This window comes from Tachypleus tridentatus, chromosome 7, assembly GCF_004210375.1.
Source record: "Tachypleus tridentatus isolate NWPU-2018 chromosome 7, ASM421037v1, whole genome shotgun sequence".
Taxonomy (NCBI): Eukaryota; Metazoa; Arthropoda; class Merostomata; order Xiphosura; family Limulidae; genus Tachypleus; species Tachypleus tridentatus.
The window spans coordinates 783,797-808,810 of record NC_134831.1 but is presented as its reverse complement, the minus strand read 5'-3'; the positions used below and the strand labels follow the sequence as shown (position 1 = coordinate 808,810).

General features: G+C 35.5%; 1 protein-coding gene across 1 annotated transcript in view; it reads right to left on the bottom strand.

Moving 5' to 3' along the window:
- The window catches only part of LOC143254917 (uncharacterized), a 133,400-nt gene that overhangs the window by 81,455 nt on the left and 26,931 nt on the right, over positions 1-25,014 (bottom strand). The window contains exon 2 of the mRNA XM_076509827.1: positions 1,431-1,511. Within this exon, the coding sequence (XP_076365942.1) occupies positions 1,431-1,511 (81 nt within the window). The remainder of the gene's footprint in view (positions 1-1,430; positions 1,512-25,014) is intronic.

The window sequence follows — 25,014 nt, the reverse complement described above, 5'->3', positions numbered from 1 at the left end:
ATATGCCTCCCTGAGAAGTAGGGGTCGATGTGAACAGGAAACAAAATGATAATTACTTACCCCCCCCCCCTCCAAAGAAAAAACAACTTTGAACTAGTAGGTAATAAATTACGAATAATTTTTCTGATAATAAACAGGCACTAGCAGTGGACATCATACAGTCCGTGTAAGGTGCAGGTTGAATTAACAAACAAAAATCTGAATGACGCAAGCATCCTTCTTGGAACAGCCGGAGGACCTAGAGAGAATAGCGCACTCAAAGAAGAGAAAATTCGTTCTGTCATTCATGCTGCATCAGAGGTAACACTTGCCCGAACACCAAGACAGTGATACATCGTATGGATACTGGCGTAATCAAATCATTCCAAAATTACTACCAGTTTCAACTTATTAGAAAGTACATAGAATGTGCTGGAAATAACGAATCGTGAACTGTAAATGTCCATGTTACAGTTAAACCACCAAAAACTGAATCGAATATGTCGAGGTTAAAACACATCGAAACTGTTAGAATGTTGGGAGTCGTTAATAAGATTTCTTATGAAATTCGTACTTCAATTCCTTGAGTGATAATTCTACGTCAGCTGGTCAATGACCCAACAATGATTCAGCAAAAGAAACTGGTCAAGAGCGTGATGACAGTGAATCTGACATCAATAGTGATCCACTAGTCGAACCGGTCAGTCTCAAAGCACGACTTAGCCTTAAATACGTCATTACAAAACAGTGATTAATGGAAAGTTTATGACGTAGTGTGTTATTTGTTTGAAGTTGCCGAAATGCTTGAAAAGACAAAAAATAACTTCAAAAGTAAGCTGTTACAGAGAGATCTGTTGTACATTTTGTTTGTAATTGGTTTGAACTAAATGATGTTTTGTGTGAAGATAACGAACTGTCACTCAGTTTACAGAATAATAAATGTTTGTTTTTGTTTACTAGTTGCATGCCAATCATTACTAATCTAAACCCTAACATTTATCGATCGATAACGCACTAAGGATGTCTTGATAAACCGGATGAATTACTTCATTACAACTGTGTTCGGAATGAACACGATTTTATTGTATAACCGACGGCGAAAAAAAAACGTTTCGTATTAACGAGATTCTACCGTATACCAACAGCAAAAAACAAAATAAGTTATCTCGAACATAAAACACTGAACAGTAACAGACTGCTTGTCAGATAGAATTTAACAGTTCTACTAGTTTAGGAATCTATAACATCAAATAATTAACAATCATAAAAGTTTAACTAATGGCACTGAAAGTAACAATATTTACTAACTTTTGACACCATATCAAATGCACTGAATATTAAACTACTGACCAGTGTTGCTGATACAGTTAATAAAACCTGAGAAAGGAGACAGATGGTCGACTAGGTCTATATATTATATTATACTTTATTACCACTGATGATTTTCCTACCTTTGTCCGGTTGATGGTCACGGAGAAGTCAAAGTCGGGGGCAACAAAAAGATAGCCACACTTGGAAACTTTTCTTGACGCCTGAGAGGAAGAAGATGAAAGATCTTATATTTGCTGTTTTGATTTTTTATTTCCATACATATAACCTGATAGGAAAATTTAAAACACCTATAAATCAGAAACAAAGCAATGCTTTAGTTCTGGCTTGTTTAGTTTTCACCAAAGTGGAACAGAACTGGGACTTAATGATTCCGTAACCACATTTTCGCTGACACAAAGAAATATCAATTACTTTTTCTGCTCTGTTAACACATGCATTGGCCTGAAACCCCAAGCCGAACTTACTAACAAATGTCTATCTGTGAAATAAGCTCCTAACAGTTGTTAAATGAACAAACGTCTTTGTTCTTTAAAACAATTAATACACAGAAATGTTTTTGTTTTACTACCCTTTTAATAAATTAATTACACAGGTACCTGCGAAAACACCGGTTACGAAAGTGTTTTCCCTGCGATATTTCACGGTAAACATTTTGACACCTTGTTTTAAATTACAGCATATGTACATCATTTGTAATAATAACAGTTTTAAAGAATAATAAATGTTGTTTAAAAACTTTCGCCACTGAGCTACAATGGAAACTTGTACTTGGAGATACTGTAATATACAGTTATGAGAAATTTTGAAATACGAAAATACCAGTTAGCACATGACAGTGTAAAGGTTTATATCCGACATTAATTATTCAAATAAACTTTACCCATATTCAAGGAGCAAAAACTGGTAATATTATGTTCTGTCTTGAACACTGTAATACAGTGTTGTGGAAAGTTCTTTATTAACGGGGGGTTGGGGGGGATTTCAACGAACCTGAAATTATGAAGCATCACGTAAACCTGAAGAGTATTCTCATTGTGCTCAGAAGTGTCCACATCCTCGATGCATGACGTCACGTATTACGCAAGTCTCTCTCTGTCTCCACAAAGTCCATTCAATAAAAGGAGCGTGCTGGCTTTACATTGTAGCTTTTCAAGAGGCTTCTTCTAAACAATTTTAAATATTTCATTATTTATGGCAAAACCACTTTCAACATACAGGGTGGTCCCAAAATAGCTTCAACCAACGTTCTGATTGATTCTTCTGTTAATTGCGGATCTCCTGCATACTCAGAGCTGTCCGGAATTAACATTGGAGCATACATGGAACGGTGAAAGATTTTTTTTCTCTCTCTCTTTTTAGTATCGGTAATTACCCCTTCGCGATGTACATACGTAACAAAAAACACCTGCTGAACTAGGCTTAGCTAAGCCGAGTGAACAGTAGAGACACCTGTCTATATAAGTCTTAAGTGTCCAGTTTTATGTAAATTACTAACGTCAGAGTGCGTGCGTGACTACATTCGAGTTTTCGAGGTATGTATATAAAGCAAAGCACACACACACACACACACACACACACAAAGAAATTTGGTGGCGGCAGTTGCTGATGAAGACATTTCTAAGATATGCTACGTGAGCGTCACGATATGGCACGACACGAACGTTTTTTACTCCTCTTTTTTAGCTCGGATAAATATCGAATGACAAGCAAAACGCATATAGTAATCATTCTTCGTATTGGGCAGATCCTGAGTTTGACTGCTTGTTTATTGAATTTGGCGCAAAGCTACAAGAAAGCTTTCTGCGCTAGCCGTAATCGGTGTTTTTGCAGGTACATGTGTATATACTTCACTAAAGGAATCGTAAAATATCGCAGGGAAAATAGTTTCGTAACCGGTGTTTTCGTAGGTACCTGTGTAATTAATTTATTAAAAGGATCGTAAAACAAAAACACCTCTATGTATTAATTGTTTTAAAAACAAAGACGTCTGTTCATTTAACAACTGTTAGGAGCTTATTTCACTGCCAACTCTTGGGCCACACTTGTCAGATCTTGAAAGCATGCCTTATAAGAATTATTAACACATGAAAACGTGTACACCATGACTGTAAAAATGTGTAAACAAAAAATAAAAAAAATATTTAAATACATAACACTGAATTTGTTTTACTCTTTGTAACATCTACTGAACGGCTGTACACTTTTTATTTTACGTGATGTGCGTTTATTGTTTTAATCTCCTTTAAAGTTTACCAGAAGAAAAGGAAGTGTTTAAAACCAAGGGTCATAAACTACTTTCACATATATCTCCCCCCCCTGTTACACAGCGGAATATCTGCGGATGTAGAATGCTAGAAGCCGGGTCTCGATACCAGTGGTGGGCAGAGCACAGATCCTCCGCTGGTACAGCGGTAAGTCTATTTACAACGCTAAAATTAAGTGTTCGATTCCCCTCGGTGGGCTCAGCAGATAGCCCGATGTGGCTTTGCTATATGAAAACACACACACAGATAGAGCACATATAGCCCATTGTGTAGCTTTGTGCTTAATTCCAAATATTTAACATACCCTTACACTAGTCAACTTTATCTCCTTCAGAACGATTCGTGTATGTTACAAGGAAGAGGGCTGCTACTGGTGGAAAAAAAAAAAAGTTTCATTCCCCCGCCCGGAAACAGTTTGCAATTTTTCCTTAAATCGGTGCATCTTGTGGGGCTGAGGCTGCATTTTTTTTTACCCACTTTAAATGTGTCTTATATTTACAGGGTGTAAAATATATGTTATATAGAAAATTCACACATTTGATTTTAGGCAAATATCTAACCATTCGTCAGTGCAATGCCGCCATGGGCCTATTCTTGTCTAGAAACGTTTTGACACAGCCCTTTCGAAGGATAGATTGTCATCTATTTAAATAGCAAAATGTTACAGAACCAAAGGACGCAAACACATTAGACAATTTTTTGAAACTTTTCTACTGAAACTGGTTAAAAACCAAAATCCCCCTGCACCGCGTTTAGGGTAAGAAAAGCCTCCGTGACCGCATTCCACAAAAAATATAAAAACGCTCTCATTCGCGTGATGGATACGGTTACGAAAGGAGTCTTCCGACTCAAATTTAACTGCGATAAATCCGAGCACATCGTTTGGTTGAAATATGCAAACAAAGATTTGAAGTTGACCAAGGATCACAGCCCAAAAGTTCGCAAACTTACAGCAACGCCTCGAAATTAACGACTGTTTTTTATCAAATAACAAACAAAAACGTACAGTTGAGAACCTGTGAATGTTTGACACAAAAGCTTGTTACAATGAAAATTGCAATTTCGGGCAATAGTGCAAAAACATTGCCATCAGTCAGAGCACGATATTAATAACGAAAGAATTAGTTCAGAAAGAACTGCAAATCGTAAAATTATAACACAAATTCCACTAACCCTCAATATTTGCCGACAACATCATCATCCTTCTATTACAAATAGTAAAATGTAATTTGTTTTTAGTAAGTAAATCACTGACATTTGCAATATCAACAAGAGACAAATCAAAATTTAAATTCTAAAAATGCAGCTAGAAGGTACAAAGCACTGCAGTGTAGATAGCCCTCGAGTAGCTGTGCGCGAAATTCAAAACAAAACAAAGCACTGAACAGTCACTGCAGTTGAGGTCTGGTGTACCTGACCCTCCGGGGTATAAACATATACCCAAACACCAGAGAGAGAGAGTCATTGCAGTAAATTTATCGTAATAGAATATTTAAAGATCGAAAACTGTGAACCAATAATCAAATATATTTTGGGTGGTTTATAAAATAATATATAAAAATACGTGAGAATGCATGCTTTCTGTCCTTTACCCGAAACCCTTTCTCAGAGTTGCTAGGGTTTAACCCTAACTCTAATTCTTCACATATGCCTGCAGGGAAAACACGTATAACCTAAAACTCATACAAGGGGTCACTGACACAAGCGTCAATGTCCTCTCGATTTACTGGTAGCTATAAGAGTTAGGCCTAAGTAGTGATCATTAAGTACCATAATAAAGTGGTTGTGCACGCGCTAGAGCCGGTATGTATAAAGTACGGCACTAACAAGTTAGTGTTTACCTCCCCAAAAGGCAAATGCACGTGAAGGAGACCCGAATGTAACGACGAGGAAGTTTCTATACAGTACTGCTAACGGCGAAAGAAATCGCTAAATATTTAATCCTATTTTACGTCAATTTACGCGTTTCACAGCAATATGTTCCATTCAAAACACCAGCTGTTTCTTTATTGGCTAACAACAAATACCCAGATTTGTTCATCTCGACTGTACCATCTTCGAAACAGCACACGACTGTTGTTGGTGAGCGAAGCAACACAGCAGCCTGTTGGCGCTCTGTCAATCGTAGGGAATCGAACCTCAGATTTTAGCGTTGTAAGTCCGTACACTTTCGGATCACCTACAAGGGGGAAACTTATTAAATACAAACATGACACTTTTCTCTAGCATTACTTTTATCAAACGTGCTTGAAAAGGGTTATTATTGTTATCAGTCCCACAGTGATGATAGCTGCTGTTAATAACCGTTGACGGAATTTATCTTTTCTAATGGACAGGAAAAGAAGGCCAATTCATACTGTTGTGGTGTAACAAATATTTTGAACTTCCATCTTCTCAGTATAAACATGGTAAATTTACAGAGTAGAGATGGCTTTTTCTTCACTGGTGTGTTGTGTGTGTGTAAAGGGACAGAACCTAAAGAAAAACAATTTCATTGGACAGGTGCTGAATATTTTACTGTCTAGTGCCAAACTGGAATAATTATTAGGTAGAGACTGACAACAGTCGGGTTGGCAACGTGTATATATATATATATATATATATATATCCCTTTATGCACAAAACTATACAAAGTTTTTACACGCCCTCTATAAGGCCTTAACGTATTTATTAATATAAAATGATTCTTACGTAATATTTGATACTTGAATTTGTACAACTAATTAACAATTGATTCTCAGTTCTAACAATAGGATTACCAACTTTCTAAGAATGTTGTAATGTTGGTTAAGCTAGCAAGATTAAAAAAAAGTGATGCGGTCACAACATGAATTTTGGTTTCGTTAGACGTTTCTGTCATCCAAAGCTACTTTATTTTCAGTATTTATAAGGAAAATAATAAATTTTATACGATAAAAACTTCAGGAATCCATACATTAGTGTTTTCATATTTGACTGTAAGTAAATTCCGACTTATTCACAGCATTATTCCTGTCGGATATCATTTTGCTATTTGTTTGTCTAAGCAAGTTTTTTTTAAAAATTGAATTCGACACGAGGGCTATCTGCGCTAGCTGTCCCTAATTTAGCAATGCAAGACTGAAGGGAAAACAGATAGTCATCGCCACCCAACGCCAACTCTTGGGCTACTATTTTACTACCGACTAGTGGAATTGATCGAAACATAATAACATTCACACGGCTAAAAGGGGCGAACATGCTTGGTGCGACGGGGAATCGAAGCCGCGACCCTGACCAAGTCGAGCGCTCTAACCACATGGCCATGACGGGCTGCCTTAGCAAAACGTTATAGAATTTGCGTCATGTCTTCTGCAGGAATTGAACCACGAAACTTTTGCTGCTATAAGACCTCAAGCTTGCCATTTTACCACCAGGTGACATTTTCTGTGGAATACTGCAATCATAATTAATAAAACTTGAACTGTTTCCATGATATTTTATACTTTAAGATAACTTCCTATCAGTTGGACAGGTCGATTTATTACTCAGCACTCGTGATTTTGATAAAATATCTCGGCTCACCATATCAAATTCTGTGTCATCAAGATGTCGGCTAACCGTACAGTCTAAACACGAACTATGCCTTTCATGGATTTAGAATGTGGCAAAGAACACCTGTTATCATATAGGTTGTACCCCAGTTTTTGCTGAGGTCGGGCTCGCTCGCCTAACTCTGTAATTAACCATGGCCGGCAATTCTCAACATGCAAGCACGACAGCCTTTATCATGGCAGTAAAAGAATACACACCCAGTGGTTTATGGCTCTATGGCGTATGCAGATTCCATAAATATTGTTGTTTCCAAAAGCTTTGTTTGTAATAAATAAACAGAAATTTCAACAATTACAGGGCAGTTAGTTCTGTTGCTGAGTGCATATAATTTTTAACTCGACGTACAATTGGTGGGTGGTACTTTCATGAAACGCGTCACCACCCATAGATACAGACAACTTTTACAACACCTAAATACAATTAAATTTTAATTCTAAGAACCCACGAGTGAAAGCAAAGGAGAAGGGTTTAATATGCCAAACGCATTACATCTACCATATCCAGTGCCGAAGAGGCCTTTTGTCAAATACCAAGGCTAATCATGCTTCAAATACTCGACACTATTTTCATTTTGTGTTGGAGTCGTAAATTAAAGACATACTAGAAAAGAAACAAGAAATTACGTTAAAAAACTGTCTGACTGAAAAAATAAATATTGTTAACTTTCAAAATACAGTTTTAACAAGTATCATCAGATCACGTCAGATTTCTTTATCTATTATAGTTTATATAGCTGTGAATACCAATATAAATAATACGCTTGCGTCTGTCTGTTTGTCCGGAACAGTTCTCACAAAATTTTCGACCAAATGCTACAAATATCCCATTGTTCGAAAGGCCTTTGTCCGAGGAGTCCGGATTGCATAGTGGCTTTTCTATTCAGAATCACGTTAACTGTTTATTTTAATATAAGTATGCTACGAGATGACACAGTGGTTGTAATCACCTGGCTTTTTTATTTACATAGTGTTTTACACAAACAACACTTAATCCACGTATCATATTTCCTTAAAAATAACTTTATAATGAATACAATTGGCATGAACTGTTTCAAATTATTTAGGTCTAAAATACGCATGCATAGTTCCTTCAAAACTATATTCTTATCACTTTTGAACATGCAATCAGACGTTTCTGTATAATCAGCTAAGTGTGTCTTCATTACAACTTTACATCTACTTTAATTTAGCTAAAAACATCTCTTAGCTATTGTTTTCTTTAGTACAGGTTTTATTCTTCGTTTTGGGAGTTTCTTTGCTTCAACTCTTAAAACCATGTCATACAAAGAACGTTCATAATTGTTTCATACTCTGTACACCATTATAACCATCAGTTTATATTTTATTGTTTTAATATAGATTTATTAATTAAACAGTAAATTATAGTAATGGTATTTATAATAATATACGTGAGTTTATTTATTTGACCATGTCATTTATTTCCAAATACGCCAGGATGGATAGATCTAACATGCAATGCTTGCAAGAAAGCGTAGCTAGAATGGTGTACATGAACATGATAGAATAAGGAATATTCAAGCGTAGTGCATGAAAACTACCGCAGGTGGTAATAATTTATTAATTTACATTGCTAAATTTACTTTTCTGTAAATCTTTACACACATATATAGTAACCATAGAATATAAAAAAAATCTCAGTATATTTAAGAACCGAAACGTTCTATAACACCTAAATAAACTGCTAAACAGTTGAGATCGGATGTAGGTAAAAATATCCTTTCCTATTTTTACTAGCCCTTCCCGTAACTTAAAAGGAAATTTGTAATTTGATTGTATAATATCAAAACGTATTTCCGTTCAAGTAACCTGGTAATATAATCAATTTGTGATTTCTTCATACGCCATATATAATGATAAACGATATCAAAACAACTGTAGATGTCGCACTTGTATATCGGTTTGCACAAATTGCAGTTTACAGTAAGGCTTAATCAATAAACATTTAAAAGGGTTTAAATACTCGAGTTTTTGAGTAAAAACACAAAGTCGAGTCTGACAGAAAATATGGATACAACTATAAACGGTACAATCAAAATTATATAAGTTTGTTTGTTTTGAATTTCGCGCAAAGCTACACGAAATTTATCTGCGATAGCCGTCCCTAATTTAGCAGTGTAAGACTAGAGGGAAGACAGCTAGTCATCACCACTCACCGCCAACTCTTGGGCTACTCTTTTACCAACGAATAATGTGATTGATCGTCACTTTATAACGCCTCCACGGCTGAAAGAGCGAGCATATTTGGTGACACAACGATTCGAACCCGCGACCCTCACAGATTACGATTCGAGCACCTCAACCACCTGGCTATGCCAGGCCTCAATATATATTATGGAAACAAATTTGAAGGGCCACAGGCCACGAGAATAAATATAATATTTTCATGTTAACATAAGACATATCGCTTCAAACCTAACAGAAATAAATTTTGGCAAAACATGTACCATACTTGCCATCTTTCAAACCAAGGACGTAGTGTCAAAATATCAGTACAGTGTAGCTAGCCTTGTTTAATACTTCGACATCTACATTTATATAAAAAAATGGAGAAAGCAAGTGTGTTCTTATCAAGTAATGTTTTGATTGGCGTTGAAAGATTCACTATGGCTGGCGTGAAAACACTATTTCATTGAAACTGTTTAATTTATAATTACACTTGAAACGACTACGTTTTCCAAACTATTGACAATTGTTTGGGTGTTTTATCACTGTTTTCACCTTATTCACTGACACTAGCGTGTATAGTATGACGCTGTTGTTCATTTCACAACAAGCCCAGTCAGTCACTGCTTCACGAAGAGCTGTTATTTTTTAAGTTTTTTACGCTCATATTCCACTAAAAACATACAAGTTCGCTTCGTTAGAAAACAAGTCTCTATGGTTACCTATTTTAAGCTTCAAGATTAATTTGTTTCTGTAGAAATTAAAAAATTAAATATTGCTCTTAAAACACCAAACATTACCATTTCAGTGAATTACAATTTTTAAATATATATATATATATATATATATTTTAATTCTTAAAAACTAATGATGGAAGTATAAAACGTAAGAAAACGTGTCTTTCTTATCTTCGTTACGTAAGAAATATATAGTAAACAAACGTCTTTCCCACCTTCGTTACGTAAGAATTATCTAGTAAACAAACGTGTCTTTCCCATCTTTACGTAATAATTATCTAGTAAACAAACGTGTCCTTCCTATCTTCGTTACATAAGAATTATCTAGTAAACAAACGTATCTTTCCTATCTTTGTTGCGTAAGGATTACTTTATCTTGAGTCCACATGGCTTCCAAAGTTTATTTACACTCAATGAGATAAAAGTGCAGAAACCATGGCAGTCTACTCCTCTCTTCAAAATGTAAGTAGCATCACCCACACTATGTGTGTGAAATAATTTCCGGTACAGCACATATTTGAACCTGGTTCATCAGCTCCGAAATTAAGACCAAAGCCAATCCGTGCAGTCTCAGTGTTACTCATAATTAGTTTTACAATATGTTACTGAACAGCATACTGTACATCTACCGCTTTAAGGTAGAAAAAACATAATTAAAATCAAGTCGCAGCCCCACTAGAGGAAACTGTCGACATACACAGTTATGACTAAAATTAACTTTAACAAAACATACAGACCAAAAGTGGTTTACTTTAGAAACGAAACTATTAAAAGTAAGTATCAACTATTTACTATATATAAATATCTATAAAGCCAAATCTCGGTTGTAAACGTTTCACGCTATTTAAAGAAGAAAAAAAAGTAAAAGAATGGAAATTACGTTAACGAGATTGTTTAGTTGTGTTAATTAATATATTTGTTAAGATAATATTCTGACATCATGTGCTTCTCAACATTTCTTCGAGGACTGAGATGGACGGGAAGGAGAAACTATAACTATATCTAAGTAATGTGACCAGTTTAAGATAGGTAAGGTTAAAGTAATGCGACCAGTTTAAGATAGATAAGGTTAAAGTAATGTGACCAGTTTAAGATAGATAAGGTTAAAGTAATGTGACCAGTTTAAGATAGGTAAGGTTAAAGTAATGTGACCAGTTTAAGATAGGTAAGGTTAAAGTAATGTGACCAGTTTAAGATAGGTAAAATTAAAGTAATGTGACCAGTTTAAGATAGATAAGGTTAAAGTAATGTGACCAGTTTAAGATAGGTAAGGTTAAAGTAATGTGACCAGTTTAAGATAGGTAAGGTTAAAGTAATGTGACCAGTTTAAGATAGGTAAGGTTAAAGTAATGTGACCAGTTTAAGATAGGTAAGGTTAAAGTAATGTGACCAAAAGTAATAAAATCATATATTGCTTCTTTTTAAAATTCACTGCTTATTTTTCCATTTTTGTGGAAATTGCCCAATTATTAGTTTAACAAATAGAACTAAACAAATATCTTTCACTGCACGATGACATAAATGTAACTGATGTCTTGTCAGTGGTATCTTAGAAAGTTAGAGTTATTTCAGTTACTTATTAAGAGTTATCATACCGTCTACTGTATCATTCAACAGCTATATATTACAGTTATAATTATCTATATTTCTGTGTGTCAGTAATACCTAGCGTGGGGCAAGCATGAACCCAGTTTAGTTTTATTTCTCACCAAGGTCTCAACAAATCTAACCTCAAATTGAAAATATTTTAGCAGGGTTATAATAAAATAATCTAACAGAACTTGGGCGTGGTCACACGATCATTCGAAAGGGTTTGGTCCATTAATTTAAAACTGTAATTAGATCTTAAATCGGTCAATAGATGACGGAGCTATGGGCTAAAAGTTTGTACTTGAAAAACTCAGCCATTCTACGAACCGTTATGCCACGGCTAAAATCACGGTAACACAAAGACTTGGTTCTGCTCGTATAAGGATTTGAAGTAAGGTACAAACTTTCGGATTATGTTTTAAGTCATCATACAGTGGGCTGAATAACACTGGTACATAAACTACTACTTGTTTCTTAGTTTTTATGTTACAATAAACACGATAATTATCACTTGCAAGATTTATATACAAGTAACGACACCTACCGAATTCAAAGTAATGTTGTCGTTTATTTTACATTTGTGGCTTAAAAGTGGAATGTGGTTCTGGGGATAAAATTAAAATAATACGTGATATACTAGGGTCATAGTTGAAGAGGTGAGGTGCTAGGGTGAAAGTTACCGAAGTACACTGCAGAAGGATGAAAATTAATAAAATAGTGTTTTAAAATTAAATTCAATGATGTATAAGAACGAAAATTAATTATGTGATTTACTACGAAATTATAATACATTTACTTAATACAATTTTTTTTTCTGCAGATGGTCAATAGCGTATTATCCTAGATTAAACACAGGGTTTCTTATGACAATCAACAAGATATTTATGGACATGACAAAAATTCACGGAAGTCATATACCGTGCACGTGCTGTACAAATCTTTCATGCATTAGAAACACAATACACCCACAGTCTTATTCAACTTGAACATGTATTTATAAATCCAACATAAGACATGAGAACAAAAACAGTTAACTTCCATTCAATGAAAGCCCACTAATCTCACTCTGTAGATATTTTATATAATTGTGGGGTCAGATAACAGGTGTACACCTTGGCCTACTAATCTTATCTTCACACAGATAATACTGTGTACCTTGACAACTCGAGGAATAGGTCACTACGGATCCACATACGTATCTCACACGACAAAAACTCCATTTTTCCTCTTACCAGACTTCTCTAAACCGGTTTCTATGACAGATTCATCCACGTCTCACTGCCATGAAAAGAAGATTAGACAACGAAACAGCTTCTTTTTGTTATTAATATTGCTAAGGGAGAGCTACTATATTTTAAATAACTTGTTATAATAACAAACAAATCTGCTTTTTATTTTTTTATTCAAAGATTAAAAACACAGCCCTGCAATGGTTATATTTTCTTGAAATGTTTACATGTTTTATAGTAATTCCTGTACGATGAATCCGAAAATGATATCAGTTTTTCTCCATCAGGTACAGATATTTCACAAAACATCACATGTACTTTTATATAAGTGAATCACTTTCACTGAAATCGGGTCGCATTTTATTATGCTTAAAATACTGACAACCACTGGCTAACGATTTCTCTAAACCAATCGCGACGTCAGTGCCTTATAGATCGGTCTATAAACTAAACATCATAATAAAAAAATGTTAATTGTGGTAAACAAAATAATAATTTGATCTAAGTAAGAGTTTTTTCTACCCGATTTATAAAAAAGTCCTCACGTAATTGAAAAGTCTGTGTAATTTCGAAGAATTTCTTTTCTACGTGGTGTGTAATCTAAAGAAAAACTGAGACAACTAAACCGAATATCAACTGGAACACCGTACTATAAGATTCCCTTAAATTCACCACAACCATCTCCTAGTGTAGCAGTTGTTTTTATTAATAAAAAGGAGTGAGGCTGAACAGTGAAGCCGCCTCTACAACGCACGACGTTTCGCGTGCGTGTGTATTTTTGCTTATTGTTTACCCAAATTTATATACCTACTACAGTACAATAAAAGGTTGGAAGGTACCGGATTTTGTCAGTTTTAGATCCTAAGTTGTTGTTTTCTTTTCTCTCTCGCTTTGTAGTGACATTACCTTTAAACTGTTCACTAAAATTAGTTGTTAAGTTACCACGCCGAGGATGCATGGTAATATCATAGTTTTTATTATGTGGTTGGGCAGAAACAGCGAAACGTCAATGATGAGAACGTTTGTTCGTTTCTTGAATTTCGCGTGACTTATTTGAGGGCTATCCGCGCTAGCCCTCCCTAATTTAGGAATGATACACTAGTGTGAAGGAAGCTTGTGAACACAAGCTGCAAACTATTGGGCTTATGTTTAAAAACAAATGTTGGGACTGATCGCACATTATAACGTCCCACAGCCAAAAGAGCGAGGATATTCAGCGATGGGATTCAAACATGCGACCTTAACCACCAGGCCACGTCAGGCCGTGACGGGCACCCTTCTTCGAGAAGTTGACTAGGTTCTGATAACTGTCCTCACTTTGAACTACATACCTTCCTGTTTTATTTATTTGATACCCATAAGCTAGCTTAATCATAGAGTTTCCCACATTAACTATTAGTTTTAGTGCTTCACGTGTTGACAAGTATTTAGAAAATGACCTGATTTTAATGTGTTTTACATTTCCTACTTTTTTCATCACTACATACCTTATGTAAGTGTATCTATTTTTTTCATCACTACATACATTATGTAAGTATATCTATTTCTTTCACCACTACATACCTTATGTAAGTGTATCTATTTTTTTTCATCACTACATACATTATGTAAGTATATCTATTTCTTTCACCACTACATACCTTATGTAAGTGTATCTATTTTTTTTCATCACTACATACATTATGTAAGTGTATCTATTTCTTTCACCACTAAATATCTTATGTAGGTGTATCTATTAGCAATTTACCGAAAACGAAACAAATCAACGAACATCTCTCACACACCTATGTATATGTCTGTTAGAGCTGTATGATTTTACAGCTACATTTTTCTCTACATTGTTCACTAAAACGAATTCACAATTATAATGTATGCTATTTCTCAAGAAAGCCCAACTTAATTTTAAGCCACAACAAAAGTTCAAATTCGTGATAGCCGAAAGTGAAATGTGTCAAGATTTTGAACCTGCTATTACATACTGTGAGATTAATTTAACAATACGTCTAACTCGTGCACAATAATAACTTGTATTTGCTGCACGTACTGCTCACACGTGGGGCACGTGTCAACGGTTCATATGTAGATAAGATTTCTATATAACCTCTACGAGTAGGATAAAAATTAACACACATTACTATGCAATCGTACAGTCCAAAACAGGCAGCCTTCACAACAAGAATAGAATAACAAAATCTAGCGGTACATTACTATGCAATCGTACAGTCCAAAACAGGCAGCCTTCACAACAAGAATAGAATAACAAAATCTAGCGGTAACCATATACTGACAGGTTTTGTTTTCCTCAAGATCACATACAGTTTTAAGGTAAAATTAACTCCAATGCACTGCTTCATATAAGTGATAAACATTAAGACACTGTAAGATACAAATATATCACCCAAGGGTGACCGAACTTGTCTACAATATTGCAGTCATAATACAGATGACATACACATTTGTATTGAAAACGACCAGAGGATAGGCCATTCTTTAACTAACCTACCATTAAATTATCTTTAACTTTAAGAAGAATAGCCCCCAACCCCCCGAGAACTCTCATGTAGCTTTGCGCGAAATTCAAAAACAAATAAATATATCTGAAGGACGATAGTCACGTGACTTAAATGGTGACCGAAAACTTTTAACCAATTCTTTACCTTTTCATGCTTCATCAATGCATTGGGCCCGGCATGGCCAAGCGTGTTAAGGCGTGCGACTTGTAATCTGAGGGTCGCGGGTTCGAACCCCCATTGCACCAAACATGCTCGCCCTTTCAGGCCTGAGGTCGTTATAATGTAACGGTCAATCCCATTATTCGTTGGTAAAAGAGTAGCCCAAGGGTTGGCGGTGATGACTAGCTGCCTTCCCTCTAGTCTTACACTGCTAAATTAGGGACGGCTAGCGCAGATAGCCCTCGTGTAACTTTGTGCGAAATTAAAACAAAACAACACAAACAAAACTTAAGGAATTAATTGTACATGTTGCTTTCATAATACTTCCATTTAATGAATTCATTGCAAACGATACCTGTTTTAATCGAACATCACCTTCGCACGATCAGGCTCATACACCCTTTAAACCATAAGTTGTGGGTGGCTTCAGAAACTTTAATAAATTCTTTTAACAGATCACTCAACTTCTTAAGAAAAATACCACTTTCCAAACCGACAGAACGTGCACGTATGTCAACGGTACATCTTGTACATGAAAGACGTTCCACACTAGCTGGACTTAAACACCTGCTTCAATCAAACTTCATCCTTTCAGCTTTATAATTAAACAAGAATTTTGTTATTAAGATTTAGAAGTTTTCTGTTTCCAAGCAGGAACGTTTTAAAGAAAATATATACGTTTACCTACCGTAACTTGTTAGATTTGAACGAAGTGGTAATTTGGAAAACAGCTCAGACATTGACAAACTTTGGCGTGCAGGTTTTATTTTCAACAAATGACACTGTTTTAAACTTTGTGATAATCACCGTTTATTTGTAATTAAAATGTACAACACTGACACTTTAGACACTTATCATACAGTTTTCGCTTCCAGTGGCACAGCGGGGGATATCTGCGGACTTGTAACGCTAGAAACCGAGTTTCGATACGTGTGGTGGGCGGAACACAGATAACTCAATGTGTTTGTTTGTTTTTGAATTCCACGCAAAGCTACTCGAGGGCTATCTGCACTAGCCATCCGTAATTTAGCAGTGTAATATCAAAGGGAAGGCAGCTAGTCATCACCACCCACCGCCAACTCTTGGGCTACTCTTTTACTAATGAATAGTAGGATTGACCATCACATTATAACGCCCCCACGGCTGAAAAGGTGAGCATGTTTGGTATGACGGGGGTGCGAATCCGCGACCTTCAGATTACGAGTCGCACGCCTTAACCACCTGGCCAGGCCGGGCCAGCCCAATGTGTAGCTTTGTGCTTGAATCCAAACATACACAAATCTTCAATAACGATACTGAGAAAAACAGTTGTGTAAATTAACATACTAGCTACGAATGTGTTTTTTCTTATTCTTATGTTACATAATCTAACACAAATATAAGCACCTTTCAAAGTTATTATTTTGTTCAGTTCTATAATCTATGCGAAGTCAAATGTTTTCAACGTTGTGGTTGTTGACTCAAAATAACATAGCATAAAGTTTTGGGGAAACATGGGACCTATCGGTCCATCTCGACTGTACCACCCTCTACACTAAAGCTATTATATAAATAAAAAATGTTAAAGCAGGCCCTTTTCATTTATATATTCATTAGGCTTTCTCTTAAACTCATTTAAATTTACCACCTCCACAAAAACGAAGGCAACCCATTTCAAAAGCCAACCACCCTGCCAAAATTTATACTTGTTTTCCTCTGACGGATTTAATATTACATGTTTATTTTAATATCTTTGTTCGTTTCAGTTTAATACATATTTAGTAATGCATGTAAAGTATATTGTTAAAAATGTATTGCGAAAGTCCCGACTATTATCTAAATTTGTAGAAGATTCTCGAGCATAAGAATCAACAATGTAATATGTGAGTGTGTACGTAAAATACTGGTGACTGCCAGTATTACTGCCAACTGAACTTTTAGAACCTTGCCATAAAGCTTATAAAAGATAATCAAGGTAACCAGTCCGTTTAGTATTATTGGTTTACTGGAGTGGGTATACAATAAGCCTCGAAAGCAATAACTTGTTAATCAGGAAACTTCAGGTACTTGACCAGGAACGTTTATAGATTTCTATCATTACAAATGTGTTTAACTTCAGTGAATAAACTTCGGAAGTTAACATTTCTACGAAAACATCAAATATCTACGTCTGTAAAAAATTCACGTGTGAGCAGCGAGAGATGGCTTACCCGTTATGTGACCCGTACTGATATTAACATAGAAGTAATTCATTCATCCTGAACCGTCGATATAATATTCAGTTCCAAACCAGATAGAAGACATAATATTGTTTGTACAACTTTCGTATATAAATACTTATTTGTAATGACCATTATTATAAATTGTATTGTTGTTTGTATATTAAAAGGTATTTAAATTAAGAAAGAAAATTTGGGGAACAGTCTTGTTGGCAAATATCACAAATTTTATATATATCGGCATTCAATTAACTTCTAAATTAAAAGTAAAGTTTCCGGCTATTTAAATCATAATATCTAACGTACGCAACATGATAAACAGGAGACTCATCCGAGAAAAATTATAATACGTAATATCCCTAACCCTAAAATTCGCTCTGTTAAATTAAAAAAAAAGATGCTATATCAACACCATTAATTCTCTTTATAATCTTAAACTTTAACCAGATCCTCTCTAACTCTTCTTTTGTCAAGAGAAACAGTTTGAGAGATTTCAGACTCTCTTCGACAACCACGCCATCCCAAGTACCACTCTAGTGACCCTTCTCTTAACACTTTACAAATATTCAACGTCCTTCCTAACGTAAGGAGCTCAAGACTGAACACAATACTCCACATGTGACCTAACCAGTCACCTATAAGACAAAATTATAACTTTTTAAGACTTGTATTCAATATTTCTGTAGATACAACCTAAACTTGATCATCTGTTACACCAAGATCTTTCTCTTTCACGATACTGTTAAGGTTATTCCCAAACAAATTATACTAATAATTCAAGTTATGATATCCTACATACATTATCTTATATTTATTATAATTAAAACCCATTTGCCATTTATTTGCCCAACTCACACTCTTGTAAAGAGGCAGCATCCTTTTCACAGCCAGTAACAGCTAATACCTTAATATCATCTACAAATTTATTGATCAATCCTTCATCAAAAGGAATAAAAGTCCAAAGAACTGAGCCCTGAGTCACTCCACTTGTTACATTAATCCAGTTTGACTACACTCTATTTGTAACAGCCCTTTGCTTTCTTCCATCCAGCCATTCTTGTATCTAATTTGCTAACTTAACCCCACACCTACAAAGATAATTTTTACAAGTCTTTTAAGTGACATCTTGCCAAATGCTTTTTGAAAATATAGTCACACCAAATCTACACCTTTGTCCGCATCTACATAACAAGTAAACTTTTCAAAAAAATGTCAAAGGACTTGTAAGGCAAGATTTTTCCCTTAGTGATATATGTTGACTGTCCAATAAAATTCTAAACTTCGTTTAACGGCTTTGCAAAGCATCTTTTAACAGACTTTCCAAAACTTTCTCCACAACTGATGTAAGACTACTAGGCATATAATTATTGGGACAATTTTTATCACCTCCCTTGAAAACAGGAGTGATATTATCTAACTTCCAGTCCTCTATTGCCTACCCAATATTCAAGGACAAACAATAAAAAGTATCAAGTGGCCCACAAATCCAATCCTTAAACTCCTTCAAAATCCTTGGGCAAATATTATCTGGCCCAGAAGCTTTAACGTTCTTTAAATTTCCCAGTTTTTTCTTAACCGGCTCAGAGTTAATGTAGTCACTTTGTTCGATCTTGTTTACATCTTATCAGCTGGTCAAGATATAAAATACTGCTTACATTTTCATTAGTAAAATCCGTTTGTTTTTGAATTTCGCGAAAAGCTACATATGAGCTATCTGCGCTAGCCGTCCCTAATTTAGCAGTGAAGGACTAGAGGGAAGGCGGCTAGTCATCAACATCCACCGCCAACGTTTGGGCTTCTCTTTTATCAACAAATGCTGGGACTGACCGTAACTTTATAACGCCCCCATGGCTGAAAGGGCGAACATGTTTGGAGTGACGGGGAATCGAACCCCGACCCTCAGATTGCGAGTTGAGTACCCTCTAACCATTTGACCACGCCGGACCAATAAAATCTGAAGAGGCAAAATTTAATAACCCAATCATCTTATGATCATCAGACACGAGCCTTATCAACAGTTTAATTAAAATAATCAGTATAAGACATAAACAACTTTGATGAACAAAGATTTAAATATTTCAACCATGTCTAAGCATGAAATATTTTAAACTTATCGTTGTCTTAAAAAGAAGTTATGCTGGGTCAATCAATAAACAACCAACTCAGTATAGATCACATTAACTGACATAATAACTATTTAAGTAATTTTATCTTAAAATGTCTGACTATATATTACACCACAGGGATTTAAAACTACATCTGTTAACTTCGACTTTCTTCAAATTCTACGTTAAATTTTCTTTCCACTTTTAAGAACTAACAGCCTTTAGTTTGTTTTCTTATTAAACTTCTCCCTCTTTTCCATATCTGATCGTTAGACAATCTCACTTCAGGAAGGTCACCTTAATAATCTGGCAAATTAAAACAAGTAAAACTTGACCAGGTGTAAGAGGTCACAAACAGATGGTGCACTGTCGACATCTATGAGGATCTTACCAGGTTATAAACACACCAAAATTAATAAATGTTTTATTAATTTACAGCATTAACTTTAATCAACTTAATATGTTATTTAGGTAATTATAGTATTACATAGATTAACAAGTAACACAAAATTCCTTAAATAGTTATAAATCACAATCCATTATTTCTAACTTTCCTCAAATCTATAATAAATTTATTTAAGCTTACTTTATAATGAAGAGCATATAATAAAGGCTTCCCAACAATTCACAGAGCCCCAATGTACCGATAAAGCTTCTCCATTACTTACAACTGCTTCTATAGCTAGCCCGAAGGGTGATTTTCCAAAAACGTTACGTCAGCCATCCGTGGTATCTATGCACATGTACCAAGTTTGTTCCCATCACCTTGAGTGTGTTTTATTCGTTTTTTATTAAACAGAAAAACTACATAATGGGCTATCTTTGTGGTACTCAGTGCAGGTATCAAAACCCAGTTTTAGTATTATATTCTCTCGGGGTTACTACTGAATTACCAGAGGGAATGTGAAGGTATGGGTACACTTTCTAAGATAGTGCATCTGGATCTGGGAGGGAGGGCGAAACAGGAACACAAAATCCGGTGTTAGACATATCTAGACTATCATCATGGTTAATTTACTTTCTTTGCGTATTTTAACCTTCTTGGTAATGGGCATAAACAATACAAAAAAGGATTCCTCTCAGGCCACCACGAGTCCCCATACCAAGCATTGCCCCTTTAGGTCCAAAACGGTGGGAGAAGTTGTTTCTGAATTAAGCACAAAGGTACACAATGGGTTATCTGTGCTCTGCCCATCACGAGTATCGAAACCCATTTTTTTAGCGTTGTAAGTCCGCAGACATACCGCTGAGCCATTTGGAGGCGTGGGAGAAGTTTTGAAGACATAAAACAAAACAAAAAATTAATTCGCACAAGACAAATTAATAAATATTTTAAAGTACTAAATTTAATTAAATCAATATGCATTTTAGTTATTTGTACTATTAAACAATATGTAACACGACATTTCTTAAATAGTAATATTACAAAAGTATGATAAGTCACATGTGACAGTTCTGCTTTATTGTTTAGTTTTCTTGGGATGATTGTCTGTTTGTTTGTTTGTTTGTTTGTTTTAGTTTCGCGCAAAGCTACTCGAGGACTATCTGCACTAGCCATCCCTAATTTAGCAGTGTAAGACTAGAGGGAAGGCAGCTAATCATCACCACAAACCACCAACTCTTGGGCTACCCTTTTACAAACGAATAGTGGGATTGATCATCACATTATAACGTCCCCACGGCTGAAAGGGCGAGCATGTTTGGTGTGACAGGGATTCGAACCCGCGACCCTCAGATTACAAGTCCAGTGCCTTAACCACCTAGCCACGCCGGGTCATTCTTGAGATGATGGCAGAAAACATCACTAACAACAAGATACCCAACTAAGGCAGAGTGGTCTCTTGCACGGTAACAGAATAATTTTGTACAAAGGTATAAACTCATAGGCCATGTCCAGCCGATACTTCTTTGAAATATATGCAAAATAAAATCAAATGTTCCACTGTCCATAAAAACCTACCAAAAGAGAAATAAATTTCACAGTTGTTTACAATAAATGACCAGAATTATAACACAATACACAACTATATCGCGTTACTTTGTTATGTACCGGTTCTGACTAAAGTGAACTTAGGAACTTTTACACAGGCTATACAAGAATTATTAAATTAGTACTGTGTTTTTTATCCAGGAGTTCATTTACCAGTTTGTAAGCATCTATAGACAAAACTACTTATTATTATTAATACAAGTTGAAAAAACTACTACTTTCCGTTTGAAATGGGATTAACGAAAAAATTAGAACAAATCTAATAATCTTCTGGCAGTAGCTTATAGATAAAATAAACAGATAAACGTTAAATATAGCTTAAGGCATTGTTTCGGGGCAATTCAATACTAGTTCCAAATTCACGACAAATTCTTTCTTAATTTATTTTTTCAAGGTCACCTTTTGTATTCCACTATTCTTAGAGCAGGGTCGTACGTGCAATCATGCGAAGCGCATGCTAAGGTGCGCCTAGCCAACTACAGCGCAGAGTTAGTGACACTGTACTATATGTGACTTTAAAAGTGTAACTCTTTGACGCGAAAATTTCGACTTGTTTTCTCGACCCAGTTTATCAGCTCACATAAACAAACAATATAATAACAATATACTCCATCATTTTAAAACTGTTTTATAACTTAGGCTTACATCCTCGGGAACCGTCCCTAGTAAAGCAAAATGGTCCCTTTCGTAAAATGAGAATATGTTACGTCAATCAGGTTACATTTCTTACATCCGGTGCTGACGAGACCTGTCCCTAACCACCAGGACTGCTCGGATCAGTTGGGATACGAGGGTCTAGGTACTATACGTATATATAATCAGTTCTTATGAACAACAAATATTATAGGGTAAAATATATTAAATGAATTGTAATTATCGACTCATTTAAGTAATTCATAAAACATACTTTGAAGATAAATATTAATAACACTAAAAATAATGTGTGGAGCACAATATGGACGATTTAGCTCGTGCTAGGTCCGGCATGGCCAGGTGGTTAAGGCACTCAACTCGTAATCTGAGGGTTTCGGGTTCGAATCCCCGTCACACCAAACATGCTCGCTCTTTCAGCCGTGGGGGCCTTATAATGTGTACGATCAATCCCAATATTTATTAGTAAAAGAGTAGCCCAAGAGTTGGCGGTGGGTAGTAATGACTAGCTGCCTTCCTTGTAGTCTTACACTGTTAAATTAGGGACAGCTAGCGCAGATAGCCCTCGTGTATCTTTGTGTGAAATTCAAAAAGCAAATAATTAGCTCGTGCTACACATCGGGAACTTTGGTAAGACGGTAACTCTGCTTGTTATAGTCTGCAAGTTGTCTCTGTCTGCATCTTTCGATAAAATGTACATTAAACTTAAACAGAATCAACTTTACGGTCCTGTACACAACCACTTTAACACCTTTAACCTACGACGAGAAAGCAGGATGTGTTATGATAAAATGCTATCCACTTTCTTCGTTTTAAGTTTAAAAAAAAGTTCATTAAAGTAAGTATAATGCTTTGAAAGAAAAAAAAGTTCCAGTAAGGAGAAATATGAAGAAAATATGTGGTTTATTTCAAGTTTCTGACCTTTAAGGTCCGGAGCTGTCAAAATGTTTAAACAGTGGAGACAGAAGGTAGCTAGATTCTGTCGTGTATGTGTTGAAAATACAGACTAATGGGGCTGAAGAGGGAAGGAAGGGGGGTTGTTTCTGTGCGTGTTTGCACTCTTGTTCGCAAAATGTGACATAGTCAAGAAAAACTGTTAATTGAAGACCATAAGAGACAAGGGACGATTACAGCCGTCAACAACTCTTAACAGGATTTTAATAATGTGGTCTTATGTTACAGGGAAGGGTTGCTTTCATTAGATTATTTGTCGTCTTGGGTCTTACGTCTCACATGGATTTTCATGTACGTAGGTATACAACGTACACAGTTTCTTGCAAACTGCTATATTCCACGAGCTGTACTTCGTCCTTCTCCATAAAATACACACACACGCAAACGACCACAAACAAATATATGCTAAAAACTATGATTTTTTATAAGTTTCACATCAACGTATGTTGGATATAGATAAGGCAGGGTAAACGATGATATCTACTTAAAAAAAATAAACAGGTTAATTTGTAATCCATTGCTGACACTTCAAGGTAAAAACCCAACTTTGCGGTTAATTAATATTTTACCCCTGAGCACGAATAATGAAAATGACATTCTGCGCATGTTAGCGTGTTGCAATACCTTTTAAAATGTAAAATATTTTGTTTACGAACTTATTTGTGTTTTCACAAGGTTAAACTTCCATTTCAGGAAAGCGGAATGTCTTAAGATTACATTTTTTAAAGAGCAAACATATTAGTTACAGGAGTACTGGCTAAACAAATTGAAAATGGCTCATTGTATCCAAAAAACAGTTTACTATTAAAATAACCTTGGCCAATTTAACACACCCAAAAATTGGTGATGGAACTTTTAAACAGAGTTTAGTATACACGGAGCTTAAAACCACCTATACACCAATGCACAATGAACGAAACTTTCAACGAATTTAACATTTACGAGGTTCCTAAAAAAAACAACAAAAAAACACGGACCATATTTCATGACGTTCGATACAACACATACACCGTTAATATAATACCCCATAGAGATGGATTTTGTACATCGTGACAATGCAAATATCTAACAATTCAACCGTAATAGTTTCTACTTTTAAAATATAACGGTTATTTCTCTGTGTTTTGCTGCCCGTTTATTTGTTCAGCTCAGTACAGATGTGTATGTCACCCATCTAAAACAGTACACCTTGTTACAACGATCAGTTTATAGTGGGATATTATTTCTTCGAGTGGGCGAAATTATCCCACGTTATTTTAAGGGAATAAAACCCACCCATCTTAACAGTGACCACATAGTAGACCCGATCTCCACGCCCATACCCACACAAATGACATCACAGCTATTATTAAACACGTTGAAAGGTATTGGTTCCGAAAAGATTCGATAGAAGGCGGAAAAGGTTGTGACAAAACCTGTTAACGTTTAATGTGAACGGTGTTAGCATGATTTTATTGGCAGGTGTTTAAGTATGCAGTTTAGTTTTTCTAAGTATCCAGCGTTATTTCCAAATTATATACATTTTCAGATTAGTACTGACGTGTCGTAGTTATCTCC